Source organism: Odocoileus virginianus, chromosome 3, assembly GCF_023699985.2.
Source record: "Odocoileus virginianus isolate 20LAN1187 ecotype Illinois chromosome 3, Ovbor_1.2, whole genome shotgun sequence".
Taxonomy (NCBI): Eukaryota; Metazoa; Chordata; class Mammalia; order Artiodactyla; family Cervidae; genus Odocoileus; species Odocoileus virginianus.
In genome coordinates, this window is record NC_069676.1 from 50,657,347 (window position 1) to 50,684,862 (window position 27,516).

Sequence of the window (27,516 nt, forward strand, 5' to 3'; positions counted from 1 at the left end):
AAACTCTGTGCCAAGCCCTGGTGATGGGGCAATAAGGGAGAATAATGCCATCCCAGTTTTCTTGGAACTTCTAGTAAGTGGAGGAGACGGACAGTGATAATTCCCTAAGTAATGACATAATTCGCTAAGTGCTAGGAAGGAGAATTGCAGAATTAAGAGTTGTAATGAGGTATCTGACCTGGCTTGGGGTGTCCAGGAGAGACCTCTTTAGGAAAAGAGAGTGATGAGTTAGGAGAGAGCCAGATCAAGAGGGACTGCAGAGCTTCCCTGGTCAGGGGATAGGCATTAGAAAGGAAGGCACCCAGACCTAACTAGAGTTTTAGCCCAGAGATGCATGAGCTAAGGGAGAGACGATGGAGGAAGGTCTAGATCAGGCAGGAACTTGGAGGCCAAGGGTTTTCAACTTGAAATTTAAAACAGTAATTTTTGGTGGATTTTAAATAGGTAGTGGAATTGGATTGGAGGAGTCCAGAGTAGAAATAGAGTTGGTTGCACATTCAAATTTTGGAACAGTCTCCACTTTAGACTGCAAGCTGTATGCCAAAGGTGCCGTGACTTTTTAAAATTCACCCGAATCCCTTTTTCTTTTCTCTAAAGAATTTTCAGCACCAAATGGGCCTCTGTAATTGGGCATTAAAGTTGACGTGTATGAAAAGTGACAGTGAAATTCACTCAGTTGTGTCCAATTCTTTGCGACCTCATAGACTATACAGTCCGTGGAATTCTCTAGGCCAGAATACTGGAGTGGCTAGCCTTTCCCTTCTCCAGCAGATCTTCCCGACCCAGGAATCGAACCAGGGTCTCCTGCATTGCAGGCGGATTCTTTACCAACTGAGCTATCAGGGAAGCCCTGATGTGTATCATATTTTGGTCAATACTTAGCATCTTAGCAGTGATGCTTACCCATCTGAAATATAGTTTATACATTTCACTGAAAGTAGAGGAGACGTTGTTATTCACAGAACTTTGAGGCCCTTGGATGAAAGCAGAGCAGCCTGCAGGGATGCACATACGGCCATAATTGTCTTGGGGATGGGGAGGGGCTGCTCTGGAAACCATCCATTTAGCCATTCCTTCTTTTTTCCTTTTAATTCATTCTTCTCTCTCAGAGTGTTCACTCTTTTGATCTGACTCTGCCAACCAACTACAAATGGAATGCTATCACATATGAGGGGCATTTTGCCACTTTCATGTTTTTGTCAAGCATGAAGTCATTTTCACTGCAAGAAGGGAGTAGAAATGGCGTTTAGTCCAATAGCACTGTCATAGGCTCTTCTTTTTCTTCCTCTCTCTTGCTTTTTTTCCCCTTCTTCCAGTTTAGTAATTTGGGTGGTGAATTGAGGGAGAAGCTTCTATTTTGTTTTTTCTCTATTGTAACCAGTGCTTTTTCTCCCACATGCTCTAGCCTCGAGATATTCACTTGTGGTTGGATTTTCTGAGTGGTTAAAGAAGAGTGTCTTTTAGCCCAGCTGAACTGACCCTCACCTGCGTGGGGGAGCAGAGTGCTGAAGTGAAGATTATGGGCTCCGCAGCCACCTTGAGCTCCTTTCCTGCCTCTGTCCTTTGTTAGAGTGTGACCTCAAGCAAATTACTTAACTTTTCAGTGCTTCAGTTTCCTCGTCTGTAAAATGACAGTGATAGCCTTACCTGCTTGTCTCAGGGCTTTCTCTCGAAGACTACACTGTAAAAAGTATCCATCATAAACACTTGGTGTTTCAAAGTTTCAAATCTGACTTCTCACTGGATAGCCATTCCCAGAAAGATATTAAATATGGTTGGTGAACATGATCCCAGTCAGTACACGGAAAAATTTATTTTAAACTCTCATTCTGGTGCCAGCCATCGGTACAGTCCAGCAAAGATGTATTTATGGCTCTGATGGGTTTCCTTGGTAGAGGCCTCCTGAGCACCATCCAGACTGGTCCCGCCTCACTGAGTTCAGGTGGTATCCAGACAGCACACACAGTCCGACTCAGTAGAAAACTCGTGGCCAGTGGTGGTGGGGATTCCCCTCACCATTTCCCCACTCCGTACTAAAGATGAATTTGAAGCTGGTGGAAGGAACCACATTGACAACCCTTGAAACTTAACTTGCCTTGGGTAACCACAAAAAATGTATAGTTCTAACAACTTCATTTCTAGCTAATCCTTCTTGGCACCAGGGCTTGGAGCTTGTCTAACCCTGAGAGGATGGTAGAGAAATAAGTGATATTCACTGCAGCTTGGGTGCCCACTCACACAATGACTTTCCTAATTGGTAACCTGAGGCCTTCTCAGTCCCTGCTTGTGTGCTGCAGGGGACTCACTCCAAGATCCAGATCCATCTCATAGTCCTGAGACACTCATGAGAAGGGAAGCAGTCAGTGTAGAAATGTTCCATGGACTGATTGTGAACATGATCACTTAGAGGAGGGAGTTCTGTGTGGCCTTCTGTCAGAGGGGTGTCTAGAGCTGGCCTTGCAGACAGGTGAGCTTTGGATGGTTAGGGGAGGACTTGCCAGGCAGGCCTAACCCTTGGAAGCAAATGAGTGTGGTGAGTTTTGCTATAGTTTCCAGTGAGGCTCTCAACCTGTCATACCCAGAGTTGCTTGTAGGGAAATAATAGAAATTAAGTAACAGTCTATTTTGAATTTATCTGTAGATTTGAAGTTTATCATAATTTTTTTTAAAGTAGAAATGAAAAGAAAAAAGAATAACCAGAAGAAAAAATTAGCCCTTGAAATACAGGTGGAAGAGACAGGTTCCTTGCCCCAGGTAGAAGCAGGCCACTAGGGATTCCTGAATGTGACACCAGGTGACACCACCAACTTACCGTGTGACTTTAAATTGGCACTTGCTGCTGCTTCCACATTGTCACCTCCACTGTCTTGACGGCCCCTGTGGACAATACCAGCTGTCATTTATTAAGCTGTTATTTCAACCCAAGAGATCAACTCACCTAGTTTTACTTTATTGGCCTTAAACAAAGAGTTGGACATGACTTAGTGACTGAACAACAACAAATTTTATGAAGTAGATACTGTTGCTCATGTTTTACAGGTGAAGAAAGGGATTTAGAGAAGCCCAGTGACCTGCCTACTCTCATCCTGCTGGGAATCTCTGTCTGACTCCAACCCCTGTACTGTACTGTCTCCCTTGGCCTTTATTTCTCTGTATTTATAAATTGTACATAATATTTGTACTCTTTACCTATAGAAGGAAGCTTTTCAAACTGTAAGTCATGACACATTAGTGAATTGTGAAATTAATCTAGTAGATATAAAAATGAATAGAATCAAAATTAGTAGGATTTATCACACTATTTCTGAAACCTGTGTTTCTGATAGGCACGTATGTATGTGTGTGTACCTCTCTCTGTGTACATATCCGTATGTATGTGCTAGTGAAATGTTACATGGAAAAATCTATTTCCTACCATGGGTCCTTGTCAGAAGGTTGGAGAGCTACTGTTCTAGACATATTATATGAAGTTCAAGAAAACTTAAAAATGTGTTGCAGAGCTCCTTGTAAACTCTAAAGCACCTTACAAGTCTAAGTTATCATTTCTTAACACTGGAAGCTGAAGCAAACAAATAAAGCATGGCAGATAGTGTTGCTGTGCTGTAACCTCCACCCATCTGGTCCATCGCAGATAGTGCTACTCTGTCAACATATTGTGTCCTGTGGAGCCAGGTTGCAGCTTTGATACTTCATGACACAGCGCTGCAAGCCTCAAGATGAAACCTGTTTGCAAACCTAGCAGCAGGCTTAGGTATTGTTGGTACATCAAAACCAGTCTGTAGTTATAAAGTACCACTCAGCACTTCCAGAGCTCCGGCTCTCATTTAAACGCTAGAAAAACAGATGTGATCCTTAAGACAGCACGGGCGTCTCTGCATTTCTGGCCCCAAAAGAGTTGGCTCCTTTTTCTCTCTTCCTAATACTCCCCCATCACCATCTTCATCTGGAAGTAATCTTCTGCCTCTCAAAGGATGTCAGACCAATCCAGAGCCCTCATCCATTTTCCCTGGAAGCAAAGGTAGCAAGAGGCCCCTTTGCCATGGTCATGTTTCTTGGAACATGCTCTTCCCTCATTAACCATAATTCCTGAGGGAACTACAGGGAACATGGGGTGTCGACCCCCACCAACTGCCCTGAAATCATGTCCCTCAGGAGATGCCCTGTTTTCAGCTGTTGTGGCAAACTCTTATGGGTCACAAAAGGAAGCAGGCCTTTCCTAGGTTAAAATCACATGTGGAACTGTTTCTCTGCTGCCTGCAAAGGAAGTCTGTAGAACTGGCAGTAATGTAAGAAGGCTCACAAAGGAGTCCCTGTGGACCTAGGCAAGACCTATCAAAGACTTCCTTGGTGGGATGTGCAGTCATGCAAAAGAGACTTTTGTGTGTGAATTTTAAGTCAAGACTCAACATGACATTCTGGGCTGTGAGGAAGAGCTTAAGCACCTCAGTTACCAGCCCAGAAAGCAAGTTCTCCATGTTTTATAGACCTCACTAATGAATGAGTCCCGTGGCCTCAACTGGACCAGGCTCCCCAGCACTCTGCCAGCCCACCTCCCACACACAGGTAAATGCATCAAGCTGTAATGGATGGCTGGTGCCAGCAGAAGCTGAGGTCTGTGCTTTTCTTTCTGGGATGCAGAGTGATCTCCAGCCATTAATAATTCATTCTTGAGTAATGAACATAGCTATACCCAGTTGTGAGCAGTAATAACCAAGTGATAAATCAATTTGTTGCTTCAGTGTACCAGAAGATAATTGTAGTTGGTTGTAAAAGGTGCAGCCTTTTCCCCCAAAAGTTTATAATTTAGATCAGTGTGTTGTAAGCTCTAAAATAAAATGGATCATTAAAAAGGAAATGAATGATGTTAGGTAGCCTCAAGCTTATTTATATTAACAAATGCTTATTCAGTTGCCATACCTTTTTCCCAAATGCCTTTGGGTCACTGGGCTCTGCAAATCAGAGTAATTATTGCTCATTAATTAAATCTAAAGAGTGGAACATAGTTCCACACTTTGAAAAGTTGAGATACATTTCCCTGAAATCATCGGTAATAATTTGAGGTTTTCCAAGTAAGTAGCTGAGTTGTGAATAATTGTTTAATGTCTATTCAGAAGCTCCCATCATCTTTTAACACCACAGTGAACATTTGTTGTGTTTCTCCTGAGCCAGGCACTGCTCTCAGCACTGGTGTTACCAACTAAAATAAAAACAGTCTCTATCGTAAGGCAACAGTTGAGACACTAATAACTTGTAATAAATCCAGGGCCAACACGCCTGCCTCATCAAGCCGTGGAGGGTTGGGAAGAGACTAGTCAGAGACTTCGGAAAGAAAGGGCACCATTGGAACTGTGCCTTGCAGATCAGCAGTTTGCCAAGCAAAGGAAGAAAGGGTAAGAGGACATTCTAGGGTGAGGATTGACAAAGGCAGATAGGTATAAAAGTAGACAGAAGATGGGTAGTGAATGATTAACAGAATCATCATCACTGCACTTCCCACATTATATCCATTTAATCTTCATAGCAACCTCATGAAGTAGATTAGAAATGAAACTCACCCTATTTTTAAAAGATGAGGAACCCAAAGCTTAAACATTTAAGTCCCTTTTCCAGGGACCAGATCTGGGAGGAGGCAGAAGGCTTAGAAGTGAGTTGGAAAAATCTGTGCTAGATCATAGGAGTTTGACATTAGAAACAATGGAGCCTGTCAACGGTTTACAGTCACCATTATCAGAACATTCCAACCGTGGAAGCATTCCTGAACATACACTGTGTTATACACATACACTGTGTCACTGTGTTCTCTCCCAGCGACCAAATGAGGTGTGAAGCCATTGTAGTTTTCAACAGAGGACTGACTTGAGCGATGCTGAATTGGCAGACAGAAGCTGGTGGGGGCGGGCAGGACGCAGCTGAACCCAGAGAGTCTAGTCTGGGAGCCCTGTTAAAACTCAGTTGCTTTAGTCAGATGCCGTGTTAAAAAGCGTGATGGTGAAAGTGATCATTATCCAAACCCTATATTTTTATATTGGTCTACAATTTAAAAGTGCTTTCATAAATAAATAGCTTGTTGATTCATATACACAAGGGACTTTTGTGACAAGAGGGTAAGTCTACTGACTTGGTTCATTTGGCAGGGGAAATTTAAGAGCATGGAATTCACTTCCCGCACAAAGGAGCTGATGTTGAAAGTAGTGGTGTTACAAGCAACTTGTAAATATGCAGACATGGTGATTCTGAGACCCAGAACCAAATCTTTTCCCCTTTGCTAGGTAAAACCTTGACCATCTGCTTTAACACTTTTAGACTAGAAACCTGATACAGTTCTAGGTAGAATGGAAAACTGTAAGTAATATCAGGAAATTCAGCTAGATCTCAAGAAATGAAAATAGTCTTATAAACAGGACAAGGCATCAGTGGCAGAATCTTGCTACAGGTGTTACTTAGCAATAAAAAAGCAAATTCCCTTCTTGATTGGGCTGTTCCACACCACAGTTCAGGTTTCACAGATGTAACCATCTCTTTCAGAAGAGTTTTTTTTTTTTTATGAAATTAGACTTTAGCCCTAGAAAATGAAAGAAAAATACGTTTCTGGTGATAAAATCAGTTAATATAGTATTCAGTAAAGGCTCAGTTTCAAAACCAGCACTTAAAGCAGTCAAATCTCTTTTTCCGCCTACAAAATAGAAGTATCCAAGAGAAACAGTGCAAACATTTATAGAATTGTATGGGGGAAAAAATTTTAAAAACCTCTGTATAAATAGCACTAAATGCTAGGGAGGTATTTCTGTGCAAACTGCCACCTCTGCCCAATTTCTCTCTAGTTTCTAGTAATGAATAGTTTCCTTCTTCCAACAGGTGATTTAGGGAAGCCCCTAATATTTTCTTAACAATATTGAATGGTCTTAACTTTTAACTTAACTTGTTGTCAATAGATAACTTTGTATATTTTTATACGTGGGGCTAGCAAATGAACAATGAAGTTTTATGACTAGGTCATGGTGGCCTGGGTGTGGATTTCAGATACATGTTTGGTTAATTGATTATACAAAAATATGCATATGTGTTTAGAAGCTTACTCAGACCTGTTACTCCTGGCCCTGTGTGCTTCTTGGATTTTGAGTATAAGTGATAATATAAACAGCTATATACGTGGATGTAAGTAGTGTGTTTTTATTTCTGTTCATGCCACGTGTTTGGCTTAATACAAGCCACGTGTGTGATGTGATGGGACTTAAATACTTTGAGCCTAAAGTGCTGAATTTCCTGACTGAGATCTACTCATTTAAAAAATTAGATCTATTTTGAGCCTGTGTTTGCAAATGTATTAAAGCCGTCAGGAGTTTTTATATTTGCACTAGAGAAAAAGCTAATAACCACAGTGGTTTAAGCAGCAGCCAAGGATAAAAGTTGTAACTAAGAGGGATTACCAGTTAACCTGGGTTTGCAGAACAAGGATTCAAATGTGCAAAGGTTCACATTTTGGAAGGCAAGCCATTTTGGTTGGTTATTGATTTTTTTTTAAGGCAAAATGGGAATTGTAAAGAGTGTCATATCATGAAATAGCAAAATAGCCTAACCCTGGAGATTTCTGAAACTTTGGTAGATGAAACTGAGTAAAAAAGTGTCTCTTTGGACTCCAGCAGCATCTGAACATGCCTGTAGGTCTGGCTCCTACCAGATCAGGTGTCTGAAGATGAGAGGGGTATAGGAAGTCAGTTGTCTGTCATTTACTATTTCTCTGATTTGTGCCATTTCTTTTGCTTCCTCTCAGTGTTGCTAACAACCACAAGCAGAATTTGATGACAGTGGCAAACCTCGGCGTGGTATTTGGACCCACCCTGCTGCGTCCTCAGGAAGAAACTGTAGCAGCCATAATGGATATCAAGTTTCAGAACATAGTCATCGAGATCCTAATAGAAAATCATGAAAAGGTAATGTATTGTTCGTCATTGCAAGTGGAGAATTTACCTGGGGAGAGCTGCGTTAGAACTGGTCTGCGGGGCTGACTCAGGTTTGCCTTGCCGGTGGCTCTTACACTGTGGTGACAGTGACGAAGTTGCTGATGGTGGTGGTGATGTGGTGGTGATAGTCATCTTGGGATGGCAGCAGTGACAACGGTGGTGGTTGTGGTGGTGGTAGCAGTGGGCAACATAATGAGCATTTCTTTTGTAATAGGAACTGTGCTAAGCACTTTATATATGTTGTCCTTTTAACCTCACAACCTTCTGGTGAAGGAGGTACTACTTGGAGCCTCATTTTGAAAATGCCTTTTAGCCATTTTTTTACTTTTTTTTGCTATGAATTTTGAAGTTTTTAATTATTAGGGATAGTAAACAATTTTCATTGCAAATATTTTTCCTAACATAGTTTCCTTATAATTTTACAAATGCTGTATTGTTTTACACTGTGTATGTGGCTGGGTGCATGCTCAGTTTTTTTCCTTTAGGGCACTGAAGTTTCTAGTCTGTATTAAGAGGGTTGCCCTCACCCCTGCATAATGATGTATGTCAACAGAGCTGCCCTTAAAAGCTGGGCTAAGGGGACAGAAAGCTGCATGCACCCCTTGGTCCCACCTCAGTTTCTGGTAGCAAATCCCTGTGAATCTTCTTGGCATCCACAAGACCCCCTAGGGCACCATTTGACAGTCCAAGGTGCTGAGATATAATGAAATCCTAAATAAAACCTTTACTTAGAATGGTGAATTAATTGTGCTAGATTACCTGCCAGATGAATCTAGCACCTGACCAGTAACCACCTGCACTGACAGCACAATACCATATGTCATCATCAGCTCTTGTCTGGATTTATAGGAACCTCCTAATTTGTTTCCTTGCATCTACCATTGGCCTGTCTGTTCTGATGTCAGCCACCAGAATGAGATGTTTTTAGTGTTAGATTATAGCATATCCGTTGTCTGCTAAGGACTGTCCAGTGGCTTCACATTTCAGAGTGAAACTCAGAGCTCTTACAGGAGCCTGGAATGTCCTCCATGGTCTCTGCTCTCCCCTCTGCTACTTGCATCATGTCATCTCCTACAGCCCTCTCCTCCAGCTCCTGCCTACAGCCACCTTGCCCGCCTCACTGTTCCTTGCCCACGGCGCACACTTACACCTCAAGGCCTCTGCAACTGCTGTTTGTGGTGCCTGGAACACTCTTCCTCCTTCAAGCCTGAGTGAGGCCCACCCATATCTCTCTGTGAAACTGTGGACAGCCCCAACTCCAGCACTCCCCCTGCCCTTGAGGGTGCTTTCTTTCTCTCCACAGCACTTACCACTTTCTAGTATACTGTATATCATTTACTTGTTGATTACATCTGTTACCTTTCTGACCTCTTCTAGAACATATGTATCACGAAAGCAGACAAATATAGGCTATTTTGTTCCCATAGTTCTTAAGTATGTGCTTAGTACATGAGTGTTGGGTGAATGGATGGTAGCTGACCTCCAGACCGGCTCCCGGTAACCCTTGTTTCCTGGTATTCACCCCCTTGTGTGTTCTCTTCCAACTGTGAATAAGGGATCAACACGGATCCCAATGTGATCAGTAGGAATTGATAATAAAAAACTGTGATGGTAATGGACTTGACTTTGGAGACCAGTCCTAAGACCTGGTAGCATTTGCTGTGGTCTGGATTTTCTCACTCTGGGGGAAGAAAGCCACCATGTTTTGAGGATGGTCACACAGCCCATTGGGGAGAAAGTGAGGCTGCCTGCCAACAACCAGACCAGCATGCCAGCCATGTGAGCCTGTTATTTTGGAAGTGACTCCTCCAGCCCTGGTCATGCTTTCAGATGATGTGGCCCCAACCAACACCTTGAGTACAGCCTCATAAGAGGCCACTGAGCTAAGCCTCTCCTGAATTCCTGACCCATTGAAAGTGGGAGAGTTATTAAGTATTTTAAGTCACTAAGTTGGGGGGAGGGGTTAAGTTGTTACACAGCGTTAGTAACTACTAAAGAACCTCTGAATGTAGACTTTCACGGAGTAATTGAGGTATCCTGGAAAATTGTGTAGACAACATAGGTTTTTTCTTATATGGTTAATAAAGAGATCTGAGGTCAGATAACTTACTTGAAGAAATTATCTTCTCTCTGTCTCAACCTTTGGACTTTGTCCAGCCACTTCCTTCATATATAAAGTCAGGTATAGATGATTATGTTCTGTATGATTAAAACAAACTTGCAAAAAGGAAATATAATTGAATAACATGTTTCTAAACAAGTTAATAACAGGATTTCTAAAAGCAAACCACTTGGATGTAAATCTGTTACCTCTTGTCAGCTGTGTGACCATGAATAGATTACTCAACCTCTCTATGCTCATGAAAATACTTTCAGTACAGTGTGACTGCTATGACAAATAACCCCCCCCAAATCAGTAACTCAGGACAATAGTAATCTCTGTCTTCCTCACATACCAGTTCACTGTGGGTATTCTGTTGGTTGGATCCTACACAGTGATTCAGCAATCCAGGTTCCTTCTCTTTTGTAGTTTTGCCTTCTGCTCTGCAGATCTCTGCAATCAGCCAGTTAGTGAGGGAAATGAGAGGGCATGGAAGATTGGGTAAGATTCTGTGGGTCAAACCTAGAAGATGCTTTCCTTATTCTCTTCCACTTTCCATTGGCCAGAACTCAGTGATGTGGCCACCTCTAACTGCAAGGAAGACTGGGAAAGCCCCTAACCGTGCAAAGCAAAGGGAAAGAAGTTTGATGAACAATCAGCCAGTGGGCCACATCCCTTTAGTTGGTTTGTTGTGGGGGTGAGATAAGGTGATTTATGTAAAGGTCTTAGCCAAGAATCTAACAAGGAGTATCACTAACTGTAAACTATTTTTTTCAGCAGTCTGAACAGATTTCTCTGAAGATAGAGCATAAATACATCTACGAGTATCGCATGCGCCTGCTTGCTCAAAATAATAGTTTTTAAACATAATATTTTCTCAAATAAATAATATTAAATATTGAGACAGAGCTCTAAGGAGTAAGTACTTTGATTATGTTTCATGTCTGAGCTTATAGCAGGCAGCATCTAGTAGGTTTTGAACTGTAACAGTTTTTGGTGTCTTTGGGCCTTCAAAGCCAGGAAACATTAAAAAGTAACATGATAGGAAAAAGATTGAATACTGCTAATAACATTATTGAAACTTTTGTCAACAAGTGCCATCCTGCTTGACTTGAGTGCAAAAAGCAGAAATAGAAATGAACTATGAAATGGAGGGCCAGGCCTGTAAGTATATGGGCAGGGACTGGTGCAAATACTCATCTGGTTTGTTGGATTATAAATTATGTTCCTCTCTACTGTGTATCTGGTGAGGCACATATTAAAAGAGCATTGCAGTGCTTTATTATATGTTCTTTTTCATTAGTTTCTGCCAGAAAGTGGGATGAATCACAGTGAGATTTATGTTCCTGTGGGAACCAGTGCAGGAGTGTCAGTGGAAACATTCTTGGGATGAAGGCTACAGTGGAGTGTGTGTCTCCAGTCCTGAGGGATCTCCCGTGCCACTTTGATGGAGGTTTTTAACCTGGGGTCTGTGATGGGCCAAAGCTATGTGCACAACCTGTGTTTGTACATGATTCTGGAGAGAAAGTCTTTAACATTCATCAGGCTTGTCTTTCTGATAAAAACAACTTAGAATAAGGCAGTTTGACTCCTTTTCAAATGTTGCTTCAGGCCTGGTCTGGTATAAAGTCAGCAGATGCTGTGTTAGTCTCCTTTGGAAGCCTGTGATGTTTACCTCACAGGAACTCATGCTCTGAGAGCCCTCAGCTTTGGAGACAATGCTTTGGATGAATTTACTGCCAAGGGAATTTCATTTATTCATCAACAGACCTTGTTTATGTCCTCAGATAAATATTGTCATCTTTCTTTAAAATTCACAATATGAAGATGTTAGTTAACAGTATTTAGTGAGAATTCCCTTGGTGGTGGTGGTTTAGTTGCTAAGTCATGTCAATCTCTTGCGACCCCACTGACTGTAGCCTGCCAGGCTCTTTTGTCTATGGGATTCTCTAGGCAAGACCACTGGAGTGGGTTGCCATTTCCTTCCCCAGGGGATCTTCCCGACCCAGGGATTGAACCTGGACATTCTGCATTGCAGGCAGATTCTCTACCAACTGAGCTATGAGAAAGCTTGGCTTGGCTATAATTTTCTAGAAACATAAACACACACACACAAATCTCTTGAGTGACCACTTTTCTAACTTTGTTGTCAGAAGCTGTGCAAAATCCTGAAACACCACAGGAAGAAGTGCTGTCTAACAGCATCATTTCAATCTGTCCCCCAACAGGCATTTGATAGCATATGTCCTCTTGCTTGAAACAAGCCATCACACAAGTCTTAAGTGTATGTCCCCTCAGTCAGTGGCATAATGTGCTCTCCCATGTTGTTAAGGGCATTTTATATAAGATGTGTAGTTTGTACCTTGGAATAAAATTGAGTGAGACCCAGGAATAAGTATTGGAAGATAGCACAGAGAGAGGGTATAGAAACCCAGGCATGTAGCCTTTTTGGAGCCACTTGGTGGGGGAAACCATAAGGTATGTCTTTTCGTTATCGCTTCATAACAGATCATCTGCAGACCTAGTGACATAAAACAGCAGTAATTTTTTTGCTCACAATTCTGTGTACCAGAACTTTGGGGAGGGCTTACCTGTGTTCTATATAATATCTGCTGGAGTGGTTTTGGTGCAGCTGGTAGATCCAAGATGACCTACTCCACATGTCTAGGACCTTGGTACCACCTGTTGCTGGGACACCTTGGTCCTCCTCCACTTGTCCTCTTTCTCCATGTGCTCTCTCATCCTTTAGTAGTCTAGGCCAAACTTTCAAAAGGACAAACACAGAAGCAGCAAGGCCTCAGAAGTTCTAGGCCTAGAATAGAATAGACAAAGTATCACTTTGACTGCATTCTGTTAGTCAAAGCAACAAGTCCAGCCAGACTGAAGGGGCAGGAAAGAGACCTCCCCTCCCACCATGGGAAGAGCAGTGTGCCTGCACAGATGTGGGAGGAGTTGTGGGCTGCTGTCTTTGCAGACCATCTCCCAGAATGCCTCACTCCCCATCACTGGCAGGTTTGCAGGTAGCTCCATTGGAAATGCTTCCTTTTCTTATTAGTGCTGCAACTCCTCGGCATGTCTTATGGGAAATGCTCTTCTGTTTCTCCTCAGTAGTGGTCATTTTTACATGACCAGGGAGCATCCAACATTTGGTGGTAGTGGCAGGTTCAGTCCTCACATACCCTTTGTGAGCCTCGGTATGGAGTACTAACTCATTAATGTCTAAAATGGGGAAAACATCTTTGTCTTTAAAATTGACCTTTAGAAGAGAGGGAGAATTTTCTCCTGACAAGAAAACTCAGTTTCTTTTTCCTTATAAAACATATTTTTTCATGCATAGGGCCTTGCCTCTCTACTCCCCACCACCACCCCCCTCACTGCTGCCTCCCACTCTCTCGTTGTTTACTGAGGATTAACACTAGACATTCAGACAAAGGGTTAGAAATTAAAATGAACTCCTGGATTCCTTTATGTTATCTCTGGCACATCTGCACAGCCTCAGGACAGCACCTATTTGTCTAGAAACATCCCCTGCTTAGCACCATCGTCTCATCTCGAGAACTTAACCTGTTTCTTGTTCATGGGAGCCTTCATGATGTGTTTCTCACAGACATGGTTTGGTCAGATTAAGTTCACTAACTACATACCTTGTTGTGATGCTCCAGAAACTTTGTTGTTCACCTACTGCACAGCCCTGGGTAGGGGAGCAATGTTTGGAACAATTTGTACCAAATAGATATCCCATAGTAAGTGAAAGCAGAGAGAAAAAAGCCAGAAGATACAGAAGATACATGGGTGTTCATGGTACTTGTTCTTTTTCCATGCTGGCAATACATACTGATTTATTTGCTCAGTTAAAGGTAATGGGTCTTTTTAATGTACATCGTCTAGCAGTAATAAGAATAGTGATATTAATAGCTAACTTTTACTTACAGCTTATTGTTCACAAGACATTGTGGTAAGCAGCCTTATATTTATCATATTATTTACTTTCCATAGCAACATTATAAGGCCAATATTGTTAGCTCTCTTTTATAAATTTTGAACCTGAAGTCCAGAGAGTTGAAGAAACAGCTTGTTAGGAGGGGAACTAAGGTTGAACTTAGGACTCCTTTCACAACTCAAGCTACTAAAATCTATTCTTGTTAATCTCTAATGATGGCATTTATTGAGAATCTACTGTTAACCAAAGATAAATGAGACAAGATCTTTTTTCCATTGGCTTTCTTGTTTTCTCAGGATATCAGTTCAGTTCAGTCGCTCAGTTGTGTCCAACTCTTTGTGACCCCATGAATCGCAGCACGCCAGGCCTCCCTGTCCATCACCAACTCCCAGAGTTTACTCAGACTCATGTCCATTGAGTCGATGATGCCATCCAGCCATCTCGTCCTTTGTCATCCCCTTCTCCTCCTGCCCCCAATCCCTCCCAGCATCAGGGTCTTTTCCAACGAGTCAGCTCTTCGCATAAGGTGGCATAAATACAGTTTGCCAAGTGACATTCAATAAAATGACTAAATTGTATGGTACCACCAAGGAGAAATAATTTCATTCTTCTTGTATTGGCCTCTGACAGATAAATAGAGGTTTTCTAGGCAGAGCAACAGTGGAGACAGTGGGGACAGCCTTCCAGAAGAACATTAATCAATTAATCAACATTAATCAACTCGTATATATTACAACATGGTTGTGAAAGTATCTTGGGTTGTATGTTAGCAAGTGGTCAGAGATGATGCCAGACAGTTGGATTCAGCCCCTCTGTCAGGGGTCTTGAAAGCTATGGGAAAAAGGTTGACATTTGCTCCAGAAAAATGAGAACTCTCAGGGATTCCAAGTAGGGGAATGAAATGATTGTATCAGCACTTGAGAAAGACATCCCTAAAGCAGCAGATTGTACTTTGGTTGCTGATATCAAAATCACTCGTTAGATACATAACAAAACCATAGTGTTGACCACACTGTTGTAAACTTGGGGCTATGTAGTTTAAAAGTCCTACTCAGGGACTGTAACCTTTAATCTACAGCCTTTACTTACTATAGGCTAGGGTAGGATCCTAGTGGCTTTTATTTGAGTTGTCTTGCCAGACTTCCTAAAGGGAAATACTAGCTCATGGCATCATTTCCCATCAACAACTCCATACTCTGTACTCAGCTTGGTTTATGTGAAAGCTAAAGAATAGACTTGAGAGTCTGGCTCTTTTTGTGGTTAGATTTCAGAGTTGAAAGTTCACAGGGCAAAGACTTTGGCTGTTTCCATGCCTGTTTAAGGTAATAATTATTTTAAGTTAAACAGCTCATTCCTTGTCACCCTGAGCTTTAAGACATCAATTGGCCCATACTTGGGGTTATAGTGGAAGTTACCAGTATTTATATGTGTCTAGTTAAGATTTCAAAATACTGAATGCTGTCATTGTCCAAGATACCTGAAAGCCCAGAAATTCTGCAATTTCTTACAAAGTTTTTTCCATTTCTGTTTTTAAAGGTTACCTTGCCAGTGACTGAAAAATTTAAGTGTCTCGAAAGAACAACCCTGTCAAGAAACAAACTGCACCTTTTCAGGGTTTTGGTTAAATGTAAAATCTCAGGTTATGTGTATGTCTTCATGTTCCTGTTACTTTCTGACACATATTTAGTAGGATGGGACTGGCTTGTTCTTGAACAGTCCATGATGTTTCTTTTGGCCGTAACACTCAAAAGGGTTCCTGCACGTGAAGCTGGACGTGGGTGTGCACAGGTGCCCAGGCACCTTGTGCTTCTATTCTATCAGTACTGCCCCTTTTAATGCCTATTGATATTTTACAAAGTAAGTTACCATGATCCTTTTTCCAGTCCATCAGTTGGCTTTGGAAGAGGTAGGAGAGTTGAGCTTTGAGTTGTTAATTCCCAGAAGTGCCCAAAGATCAGTGTCCCTTTTTCATACCTGTTAACTTTTAATCTTATAGTCAAGGGAAAGAGTGAGCAAATATGGATGGCCTCACTTAACACCTAGTGTAAAAGCAGCAAGTCCTAAACAACCTTGCATTTCCATTAAAATGATAGTGTTTCTTTCAAGATTGTCTTGATTTGAGTTGATTTGGGCCACCAAATTGCCTTGATCTGCTTTTAACAAAATATTGATGGCATTGTAATCTGTTGCATTCATTGTTGGGGTTTGTACACAAAATGTAGGTCAATTAATAGAATGCAATTTATTTGAATAGTTTCTGTCAACTGACAAGTGTTGGGCAGTTGTATTTCATTTTCTTGGTATTTCAAGCAGCTCTTGGTATTCAGAATGGATAATGGTGATGATGAAGAAGAATACCTGGACTCTTTATTCCATGGAGATAATGCCTGTCACTATGGCCTGCTTGGGAAGCTAATCTTATGTCTCATGGCCATGGCTTTTTTCATTTGCTTATTGATTTTGTTGTTGTTGCTACCTTTCCTTACATTGGTCCCCAAGGACGTTCTTTTGCATGCGTGCTCAGTCATGTCTGATTCTTTGCGACCCAGTGGCCTGTCACCTGCAAGGTTCCTCTGTCCGTGGGATTTCCCAAGCAAGAGCACTAAACTGGGTGCCATTTCCTACTCCAGGGGATCTTCCTGACCCAGGGATCGAACCTGCATCTCCTGTGTCTTCTGCATTGGCAGGTGAATTCTTTACCACTGTGCCACCTTCTTTTTGGTTCTATCCAATTAGGTCTAGAAATAAGCTGGAATTACTTATATGCTGGGCCAGAATGGTTCTGTCACAGACCTTTTTTCTATTTGTTGTGTCTAATGCCATGTAAACTGTTCTTCCTTAGTTTCATACGTTGTGGATCTGAACATGTGTATTCCCCCCACCACCCCGCCAGTAAAGCCCCAGAAAAACCAAGCATATTTGAATTGTGAAGCTTCTTTAATGGTTCTCAAGTAATGATGGAGCTTTGTTATGTTATACTCTATTCCTCTCTGTCAGCAAAGATAATAGGAAATAGAATCATTCTGGAGATAAGGAAAATCACAGCTGCCTATATATATGGCCAGTTACTAAATGGAATTGGTTCCTTTTGAGGAACTTTTAATAAAACTCCACGAACTACTTTCCAAATTATTGTTCTCTGGGCCAAAATTCTGATATCAACAGGACATTGGACTTCCAACTGTCCTTAAAAAACCTCTCTGTGCCTGTAGCCTCTGAATTTGGCTTCTTAACTGTTACATTAAATGAGCCCTGCTAAGACTTGCCTGGCTTTCCAGCAGAAAGGCACTGGGTTTATGGTTTGCCGTACCCTGAGCAATCCTGCTCTGCAGCCTGTAGTTAGAAAGAGTGGGCCGTGTGGAAGCCAGTATGTGCAGGCCTAGTCCTTCAGCTCCAAAGCAGACACTTTTCAGATTAAGTAAGCCCATAACTTGTTATTTTTTTATTATTGAAACCCTGATGCACCGGGTCTCAGGAAGGTGCTTAGTCTCCTCTCTCTAGAAGCCGTTCTCTTTTGCCTTGTAATCCCAGGCCTCTGTCGTTGATGTATTGTCTCAACTACTTTTCAGTTACAGACCAGGAACTCTTCATCATTACCTAATTTTCCTCCCATAAAAATCACAGCACATAATAAAGAGTACACCATGCACATTATGGGGAGGCTTCTAATCCTTGTAAATTGTAGAAGCATATTACAGGTGGAGTCAGAATAGGTATAAAAATATATATGTGACATGGCTAAGAATAAATCCCACAAGTGTCAATGGTCTCCAGTGTCAAGATGGGCCTAAGGGAGGGGCAGGGGGCAGCAGTGAAATTTGAATTTTGCAGACAACAAGGGGAAAAGAACAGCAAATTCTAACATTGCTGTAAGCATTTAAGATCGATGTTTTGCAAAGAACAGTAATTAAATTTGCACTTATAAATTAAATCCTCTACAGATAATTCATTGTTGAGTCTCCAGTTATTTTTCTTCTTATATTTTTTTATTGGATACAATCATGGCTTTTGGGCACTGAGTGTCAAACTGTGTTAAGTGCTTCTGTCCTCACCTCAGTCCCAGGAGTTTTTGTAGATGCAGCAGCTGAAGGTCAGAGTTATATAATTTGTTCAAAGTCACAGAGCTAGTGAGTGACTAAAATCAGATCCATCAGACTCCACAACTATGATCTCTGCATTTTGTTTTTTGTCTCTCAAATTAATAACAGATATAAATTAGGCCACAGGTGATTAAGACCCAGACAGTCCAGCTAAGCTGTCTTAAGTCCTAGTCCAACTGTACTCATCCATGTGACCTTAAACAAATCAGCTCGTCTCAATGAGTCTCACCTATGAGATGACAGTGCTTAACTTAACATCTGCTTCTGTTGTGTCCAACTCTTTGTGACCCCATGGACTGTAGCCCGCCAGGCTCCTCTGTCCATGGGATTTTCCAGGCAAGAATACTGGAGTAGGTTGCCATGCCCTCCATCAGGGGATCTTCCCGACCCAGGGACCGAACCCGTGTCTCCTGTGTCTCCTGCATTGGCAGTTGTGTTCTTTACCATGAGCGCCCCCTGGGAAACCCCAAGAATAATGGTAAATCCTGAGAGAAAGTGAAAGTGCTAGTTGCTCACTTGTGTCCAACTCTCTGCCACCCCACAGACTGTAGCCCACCAGGCTCCTCTGTCCATGGAATTCTGAAGAATTCCAAGAATACTGAAGTGGGTAGCCATGCTCTTCTACGGGGTATCTTCCCTACCCAGGGATTGAACCCTTGTCTCCTGCACTGCAGGCAGATTCTTTACTGTCTGAGCCACCAGGGAAGCCATGTGAATAAGAGCATGATAAGCACTCAACAAACTTTGGATGTTTTTATTTTCCTTTACCCTAACTCTGCCTCCTGCCCACCCTTTATCAGGTTCTGTGCTCAGCATTTAATATGCATTAACTTTTCAGTATCTCTGCAGGATAGGTGTTAGATTCCCATTTACACAAGGGAGACAGCTCAAAGGGGTTAAGGCTTTTGCCCAAGTTGAACCCAAGTCTGTATGGCTCCAATGCCTATTTGCTTTCTCCCCATAAAATGATGGCAAATTCCTTTCCTATATATTTATTTTTTGGATGATGCTTAGGTTTTTTTAAAATTAATTTTTATTGGAGTCTAGTTGATTTACGTTGTTGTGTTAGTTTCTGCTATACAGCAAAATGAATCAGTTATGCATATATCCACCCTTTTTTAGATTCTTTTCCCATATAGGTCATTATAGAGTATTCAGTAACATTCCCTATGCTATACAGTAGCTTCTTGTTAGTTATCTATTTTCTGTATCAGTTCAGTTCAGTTGCTCAGTCGTGTCCGACTCTTTGCAACCCCATGAATCGCAGCACACCAGGCCTCCATGTCCATCACCAACTCCCAGAGTTTCCTCAAACTCATGCCCATCGAGTCAGTGATGCCATCTAGTCATCTCATCCTCTGTCGTCCCCTTTTCCTCCTGCCCCAATCCCGCCTAGCATCAGGGTCTTTTCCAACGAGTCGACTCTTCGCATGAGGTGGCCCAAGTGCTGGAGTTGCGGCTTTAGCACTAGTCCGTCCAGTGGACCCCGGGGCTGATCTCCTTCAGGATAGACTGTCTAGTAGTATGTCAGTCTCAGTCTCCCCACTCTTCCCGACCCCACACCCCCATTGGTAACCACAGTTTGTTTTAGGTATCCGTGACTCTGTTTCTGTTTTGTAAATAAGTTCATTTGTACAATACCACTCTTTTAGATTCCGCGTATCAGTTGCGTCCGTTACACGGCAGTGATGCCACTGTCTGTGTTGGTGATGTTGGTCCTGACTTAGCCCGGCTCTGTGTGACCGCAGAGGCCACGCCATCCCCGACCGTTCCGCCGCTCAGCGGGAGGGGAACAGTAGCTTGGTACTTACAGGCCTGCTCGTTCCACTTGTAGGAATCTTGGAATTAGGGACACTTGGGAGAGTTATTTAGAATCATATTTTTATTTTATGGTCTTCTCCTCCCTGGTGGCTCAGACGGTAAAGTGTCTGCTTACAATGCGGGAGACCTGGGTTCAATCCCTGGGTTGGGAAGATTTCCTGGAGAAGGAAATGGCAACCCACTCCAGTATTCTTGCGTGGAAAATCTCATGGACAGAGGAGCCTGGTAGCCTACAGTCCATGAGGTCGCAAAGAGTTGGACACGACTGAGCGATTTCACTTTTCCCTGTTAGCTTCCAGAAGGCTTAGAGCCTTCCTAATAACTTTTATTTCCAAGGCATTCCTAAGTCAGAATTCGTTTGTAAATTTGAACAGAATTAATGGGACACTTGGGGTATAGAATAACTGCCCCACGCCCCTGCTTTTGTGTTAATTTGGAAAGTCTCTGTGGGATGAGTAAATTGTTCAGCTACCTGGTAGAGCTCTATAAATCTATTGCTCAGAGATTACATGAGCTCCTACTTCCATTGTTCGGCAGAGATGTTGGTACACTGATTCTACTCATTAGAATGAAGGAAACTGCACAGGGTTCTCTTGAAGTCATCCCTTCCAAACAAATTAGGATTGGAGTAACAGCAAAATTGTGAATCATTTGAATGCTCATTAGAATTCCAGCTCACTTTTAGCACGCAGGCATCTCTTGGCCTGGCTGAGAAGTTGGCTCAACAGTGAGCAGCCTTTAAACAACTTGTATGTATTCAAGTTTCAGAGTTAAATGAACAACAGTAGTTTGGGGAATGATTGCCCAGACTCCTTAGTGAAAGTTTGTACCTTCTGTTCTGAATTGGTCTGATTTGCACGCCCTTGTGCCTCAAAAAAAAGTGTAATAATAATGATGATAGTCCTATGTCTGGCACTCCACATTTCATAGCAGGCGCACTTGCACATGTGTCCATTTGATCCTGAAAATAGCCCTGTCCAAGTTCTTCAAAAGCCTGGGCCTGGCTTGCACTGAGGCCCAGAGAGCTAGACCTCAGGACTATAGCTCTGGCCCATGGAGAAAATCTCCGTCTTCTAGAACGAGAATGATTCTAGTATGCTCCAATAGCTTTCCTTTTAGAGAGAACAGCCAATAAGCAGAATGTAATTCCCATGTCTCCTCCTATTTATCAGTGTATAAACACAGTTTGGGAAGCAATTTTCCACTCCTCTGTTTAAATCGGTAGCCCTTCCTCACGACTCACTCTTCTTTGTTTCTCTAGCATCTAGTACAGTTTTTAGGAAAGAGGAAATGCTCACTTTTCTGGTGACAGTTGAAATGAAAATGCTGCATATGCATTATCATTTTTCTTATTGTGGTTGTACAAGGATCTCATTTTCAGTAGCTCATTAGAAAAAGAAAGACAAAATTTGGAAGCCAGACATAGGAGGTGGGGGCTTATCACTTAGTCTGAATTCATTTTCAGATATATTTTGCTTGGAATTGCAGAACGTGCTGTACTTAAGGCCAGAGGCAGAAGGGTGTTAAGAGACATCATTATTTGTTGAAATCTGTACTTGTGGGTTTGGGCAGCAGCTTTGGTAGTATAGGTTGGCTGGAGAAGATGAGCTGAATGCTGAGAACTACTGTGGAGATGGGGAGGGGAGTTGTTGGAAACTGCAGGTCTAGGGTTCTATCCAAGCCCCTCTCCTGCTGGGCCATGTGGTTCAGGAAGTCTCTCCTTGTGGAATGGTCCTCTTGCTTGGCTGCACTGAGTTGACCTAGCCCAGTGACTGGCAGGTGCAGACACTCATATAAAAGAGCAAGTGCCAGTGTTACTGGTGCACAGGGTGCCACCTAGGAGCAGCCCTGGCTGGATTGTTGGGGCGCAGAACGAAGTGGGAGAGAGCCTCTTAGGTCTGTGCTTAGGTCTTAGCACTGTGGTCCTTGAGCTCAGCAACAAGCATAGTTTCTCTTTTCTTTCCTCGGAGATCCTTCAGAGGGATCCTGGTGACATGTGTAGCACTGGTACTTATTTTGGGGGTTCAAGCTCCTCTGGAAGCTAGGGGGTTTTTGTTGTTTTTAAGTTCCCTTCTCTCCTTACATCCTCGCCCCAAATGAACTCAGCTATGTAGTGATTCAGTTTATTTTGCTGAAAATTCAGTCCCTTGGGGAAAATATGATAATGCTGTTTTCAGACAGCTGTGTTTGGAAGGGAGACTGACTGAACCAGCTGGCTGGCATCATTGGAACCCAAAGACCTGCCAACTCATGGAGAGCAGCTGTTTTGGCTGAAATTCTTATCATTCTTATGACTTTGCTTCCTATATCTCAGCTTCTGAGTTCTGCTTTTTAAAGCACGCACAAAGGGGAGAAAACCGTGGGAAAGATTCTCATGTGTCTAGGGCCACCCATAGGTGAGGGGCATGGGGGTGCCACCACTTTCCTCTCATCACTTGTGATTACTGGGAAACAGATGATCCAGAAGACTCCAGAGTATGAGGTAGCAATGAATGGGTCAATAAATGTTGATATCGTCATACAGTGGGTATATTATGCAGCCAAGAAGAATAAGGTTTGAAGTTTTTTTAATGAAGGGGGAAATGTTACAATACAATGTTAGAAGAAACATATAGGATACAAAACTGTAAAAAGAATAGGATTCCAAGTGTATTTTAACATTAAGTGAGATAACTCATACAAAGCACTTGAGGTGGTTCCTGACATGGTTGATACTCAGTAAATCACAGCTGCTAGATGCAGACTCTCTAAACCATAGGAAACATGTTGACCTCAAGTACTGCTGTACCCAGAATGCTGGTAGAAAGGAGATGCTCAAAAGATCTTTCCAGGCTGAATGAATTAGTGTTGTTGTTATCATATGCTCTTAAAAAGGAATCTAGAAAATCTAGGGACATAGTTTTTCTATGTTATCATCTGTCATTATATTTGTAATTGTGGCAGTTTAACCTCTCTGCCTCAGTCCTTCATCATAAATGGTGAGAACAGTACCTGATGCTCTGGATCACACAGAACTGAGTGTGCTACATGGAAAACACATGCAGTGACTGGTCCTTAGGGAACTGATATTGCAGGGTGGTGACTGTAATCATGGTGAGCACCATGTAAGTGGTGGCTCTTATAATAATTCTGTCATACTTGGATCTGTAGGAAAAAAGACAACATTGTCATGAATTTTATCTGTCATTTTCTTCTCACCTTTTTTTTTTTTTACCATGGACCTGTTTTGTTTTATTTTTTGCAATGAAAGCTTAAAACAAAAAAGCTCATGTGAAAATAAAATTCAACTGCTAACAGTGGTTATCTCTAAACAGTGGAATTGGGAGAGTTTTTCTTTTTGCTTCTTGAAGCTTTTCTACATTTTCCAAACTGTTTGTAGTATGTATGTTACTTCTGTCATCAAGAGTTGGGAGAAACAGCCTTTTTTTTTTTTTTTTTTTTCAGCTCAAAGATAACACAAAACTGCTGAAGTAGAAAAGATGGTCCAGCTAGAGATGACTGAGGGCGAGAAAATGATGCCCTGTTCTGGGTTTCTTTGGGGGATGTCATTTAAATGCATGTTTAACATCCTCAGAAAATTGTTGTTAAGAACTAGGAAATAGACCCATGCACAGTGAAGAACAGGAAAGTGATTTTGATTAATCAGTTCTGGATAAAGGTAATCAAAAAAAATTTGAGTACTTTTTACAGACAGTGGCTACTTTCCATTGGCCCTGGAGAGAACAACAGAAAGAAAATCCATGAAAATGATAGCAGAAGGGGTGGGAAGTAGAAGTAGATGGTTCCTGACCCTTGGGGTGTACTTCCAAAGGAGACTGTTTCCTGCCAGTTCCTAGAGATGCTTACAATAGAGTCCTCAGCAGATGCTGGTGGTCTTTCTCAATCTTTTTCTAGCTGGTTCTTAGACCCCACTAGACTTTTTAATCATACAGGTCCGGACTTGTGCTTTCTTCCGGGTTCGCATTGTGTGTAACCTTTTTATGAAACTATTTTGCAGATATTTAACACCGTGCCAGACACGCCCCTCACCAATGCCCAACTGCACCTGTCTCGGAAGAAGAGCAGTGACTCCAAACCCCCGTCCTGCAGCGAGAGGCCCTTGACACTCTTCCACACTGTGCAGTCAACAGAGAAACGTGAGTCACTGCCTAGGGTGCCCTAAGAACACCTTGGCCGCCTCCCCACTGCCCTGAGAAACTTACCTCTACCTTTGTGTGTAAGCTGCTGCCTTTTGTGACCTTGAGGACAGTGTATTGACCATCATGCCCTCCCAGGTTCTGTGGCTGAGTAACCTCGACAGGACAGGAAGCAGGGGTGCTGAGGATGAAAGGCAAGGAGCCGCACTGTCCAGGATCCACTTTCCAGCTCTCCTGTGGGCAGATAGCTGAGCCTCTTTTCCTCCAGTCACACAGTCAAAGCTTAGTTCAGGCACTGCTTCTTCAGCCCCTCCTTTGTTATTGGCTCCACTGGAACCAGTTTCCCTTCCTTTTCTCAGGTTGTAATTCTGTGCTTATTAGCACGAGACACATGTACCACTGGAATGGGGCTTTCTCTGTTCGGGGACCTTGTTTGGCTTGCTTCTTCTTCCCCTCCACTTCTTCCAGGCCTGGCGCACAGTAGATACTTACTAAGTGTGTGGAATTAATTAATAGATTAATGAGAGAGCACTACCCTCCTTGCTCCAAATAGCAGAGGGTTCTCACCATGACTGTATCAAATCTTGTTTTCACTTCTGGATTTCTGAGTACTTTGCAGTGATCGGGTTACTGGGCTCTCAGATCTCCAGTGTGGTTTCTCTTCAGTTCCTGTAATGAGGGAGTCCAGTGGTGGAGGAGGGGGTTTGAAGGCCCCAACACTCCCCATGGGCAGGCAGACCTGGGCTTCTGTACCAGTGACAGCATTTGGGCAGGCCTCCTACTTTCTCTCAGCTTCAGTTTACTCGTGTGTACAGTAGGGTTAATAGGACCTAACTCAGAGGAAAGTGATGGGGATTCAGCAAACTCATGCAGTTAAGCAACTAACACAGGACTTGGCAAGGGTGATCGGCTGACAGCTGCTGCTGTTATCATTAGTTACTGTTTAATCACATGTAGGAACCGAGGAGGATAAAAACATGACCTTGTCTGTAAGGAACTCACGATTGAGTAAAGGAAGTAGGCAAGTGAACAGGTAATAGTAAGTTGGCAGATAGCTGCTCTCACAGAGAAGTGTGTACTGGGGAGGCAGGAGAACCTGGTGGTTGCAAGTGCTCATGGGCACAGCTGCCTGGGTGAGAGCCCTCCTCGACAGCTCCCTGGCTGTGTCACGTGGGCCCATTCTCTACTATTGCAGGGCCTCAGACTCCTCTTCTGCAAGACAGGGGTAATGGTTTTCTGTCTCACAGGTTTGTTGTGAGGATTAAAGCACTTCAGATGGTGCCCTGTAAATGCTGGGGGTGTGACAGTGCTATGATTATTATATAATTATTATATATTTTATTTAATATATTAATATGTAGTCTGTATGGTTTTATATATTTATACAAATATGATACGTCTGTTATGTATTATGTGATAATAACAATATTCCCTATGAGTTACAGTAAAATCACAAATCAGAAAAAATGATCGTCTTGGTTTTGAGGAGGGAAGACATTCTATATTTGGATTGGCATCTTTCTCTTTGTTACAGAAAATGTTTTCTATCCCTTTGTCTTCCAGAAGTAACAGCCTTTCTATCATTATTCCTGAGAACAAATCTGCCCTACCTTGGAGGATCACTGCTTTTAAAGAGATTGCTGTATCCCATAATGTGGCCACACCTTGGTGTATCCACTTGGGTTGTTTCAGATACCTTGCTTTTATGAATAAAACCACTATATCATCCTTGTAGCTGAATCTGTTCATATTCATGATTATTTCCTTAAGATGAATTCCTGGAAGAGTCCCTGGGTCAGCAGATAGGCACAGTTTCAGGGCTTTGACCTCATACTGCAACTGGCTTTCCTTCAAACAGTAGCCTGTGTTCCCCTTAAGTATCTGGCTAGGGACATTCTCACTGTGGTCTGTACCAGAGAATACTTGCAACAGGCCTGGCCTCACCCTCATCTGCCACGAACACAGTATCTGGCTGTGGGGTGAGAAGCTTCTCATATTTCCAGGACAGCCACGGTCACCTAAGGTTTTGTGCTAAGCAGTGTACGTTTGCGGCTCAGGACAGATCAAATGATATTGGTAAATTCCTCTAAGCTTGAAAAAGTGCCAAGTTGATGCTTAGATGGGAACAGAGGATCAGCTATGGATCAGGTCTTTTTTTTTTTTTTTTTTCCAATTGTTTTTATTAGTTGGAGGCTAATTACTTTACAATATTGTAGTAGTTTTTGCCATACATGGATCAGGTCTTAAAGCATATTCTCAGAGCATGTAAGAAAGAAGGTGGCGATTAGGAGAAAATCAATTAGATCTCTTCTCAAGATTGATTCTGTCACACGAGGCAGCGAGTGAAAGTTAAGGATGTGTGAAGGCAGACGTGCCTAAGCTGCAGATCAAGCTGTCCCTGTCTGAACACAGTGGACAGGACGATGCGAGACAGGAAGACAGTGAAGCAGTAGATCTTCCCTGGGAGCAGAAGGAAACCCTCCCTGGAAACAGGGCTGCATGCTCGTGTGTGAGGATACTTGTGGGATGCTCAGCTTTCCTCCTTTCCTTGGGAGAAACATTGTCATTGAAAAGTATATAGGGGTGCATGTATAATATACTTTTTAGAGTTTGTTTTGGGACCCCCAGTTTCCTGAGAAATTAGAATAATACTCAGGCTGGCCTGGAAAGCACTGCAGGAGAAGTGGGTGAGGAAGACTGGCCAAGAGCTGAAAGGTTCTGCCAGCACTCACTCCTCCTAGGTTGCAATGCAGCTGCTCACCACTGTCACATGAGCAGGTGACAGGGTACTATTGCCACACACCAAACCCTCCCCTTTGTCTGATCTATGAACAAAGATCTAAGATTTTTTTTTCCATTTATTTTTATTAGTTGGAGGCTAATTACTTTACAATATTGTAGTGGTTTTTGCCATACATTGACATGAATCAGCCATGGATTTACATGTATTCCCCATCCCGATCCCTACTCCCACCTCCCTTTCCACCTGATACCTCTGGGTCTTCCCAGTGCACCAGCCCTGAGTACTTGTCTCATGCATCCAACCTGGGCTGGTGATTTGTTTCACCCTTGATAATATACATGTTTTGATGCTGTTCTCTCTAAACATCCCACCCTCACCTTCTTCCACAGAGTCCCAAAGTCTTCTGTACATCTGTGTCTCTTTTTCTGTTTCACATATAGGGTTATCATTACCATTTTTCTAAATTCCATATATATGCCTTAGTATACTGTATTGGTCTTTATCTTTCTGGCTTACTTCACTCTGTAAAGATGGAAGATTTTATCAAAGCACGTCACTGAGTTTACACTTTGGGATCAAAGTACTGGTGAAGACTCTGCAGGTAATCTGTGAAAAAAAAACTTATATTTCCATACAGTGATGTCTTTCAGTTTAAGGCCTTTATCCATGCCTAGCTCAGTACTTCCCAAACTTGGCATCATTTACATAATCCTT

At 42.5% G+C, this 27,516-nt stretch overlaps 1 protein-coding gene and 1 long non-coding RNA gene across 15 annotated transcripts in view; one reads left to right on the top strand and one right to left on the bottom strand.

Moving 5' to 3' along the window:
• ARHGAP26 (Rho GTPase activating protein 26) overlaps positions 1 to 27,516 on the top strand; it is a 548,614-nt gene that overhangs the window by 424,842 nt on the left and 96,256 nt on the right. For all 14 annotated transcript variants that reach the window (XR_011486887.1, XM_070465556.1, XM_070465553.1 and 11 more), the window contains 2 exons: positions 7,772 to 7,931; positions 23,921 to 24,059. Coding sequence is in view for 13 of the 14 variants with exons in the window: in XM_070465556.1 (XP_070321657.1) it covers positions 7,772 to 7,931; positions 23,921 to 24,059 (299 nt within the window). In the remaining variant the exon portion in view is untranslated. The remainder of the gene's footprint in view (positions 1 to 7,771; positions 7,932 to 23,920; positions 24,060 to 27,516) is intronic.
• LOC139034412 (uncharacterized) lies at positions 299 to 24,676 on the bottom strand. Its single transcript, XR_011486888.1, has 4 exons — positions 24,126 to 24,676; positions 12,654 to 12,874; positions 2,813 to 2,877; positions 299 to 2,051 (listed from the first exon to the last, which is right to left on the bottom strand). It is a non-coding gene; the product is annotated as an uncharacterized lncRNA (long non-coding RNA).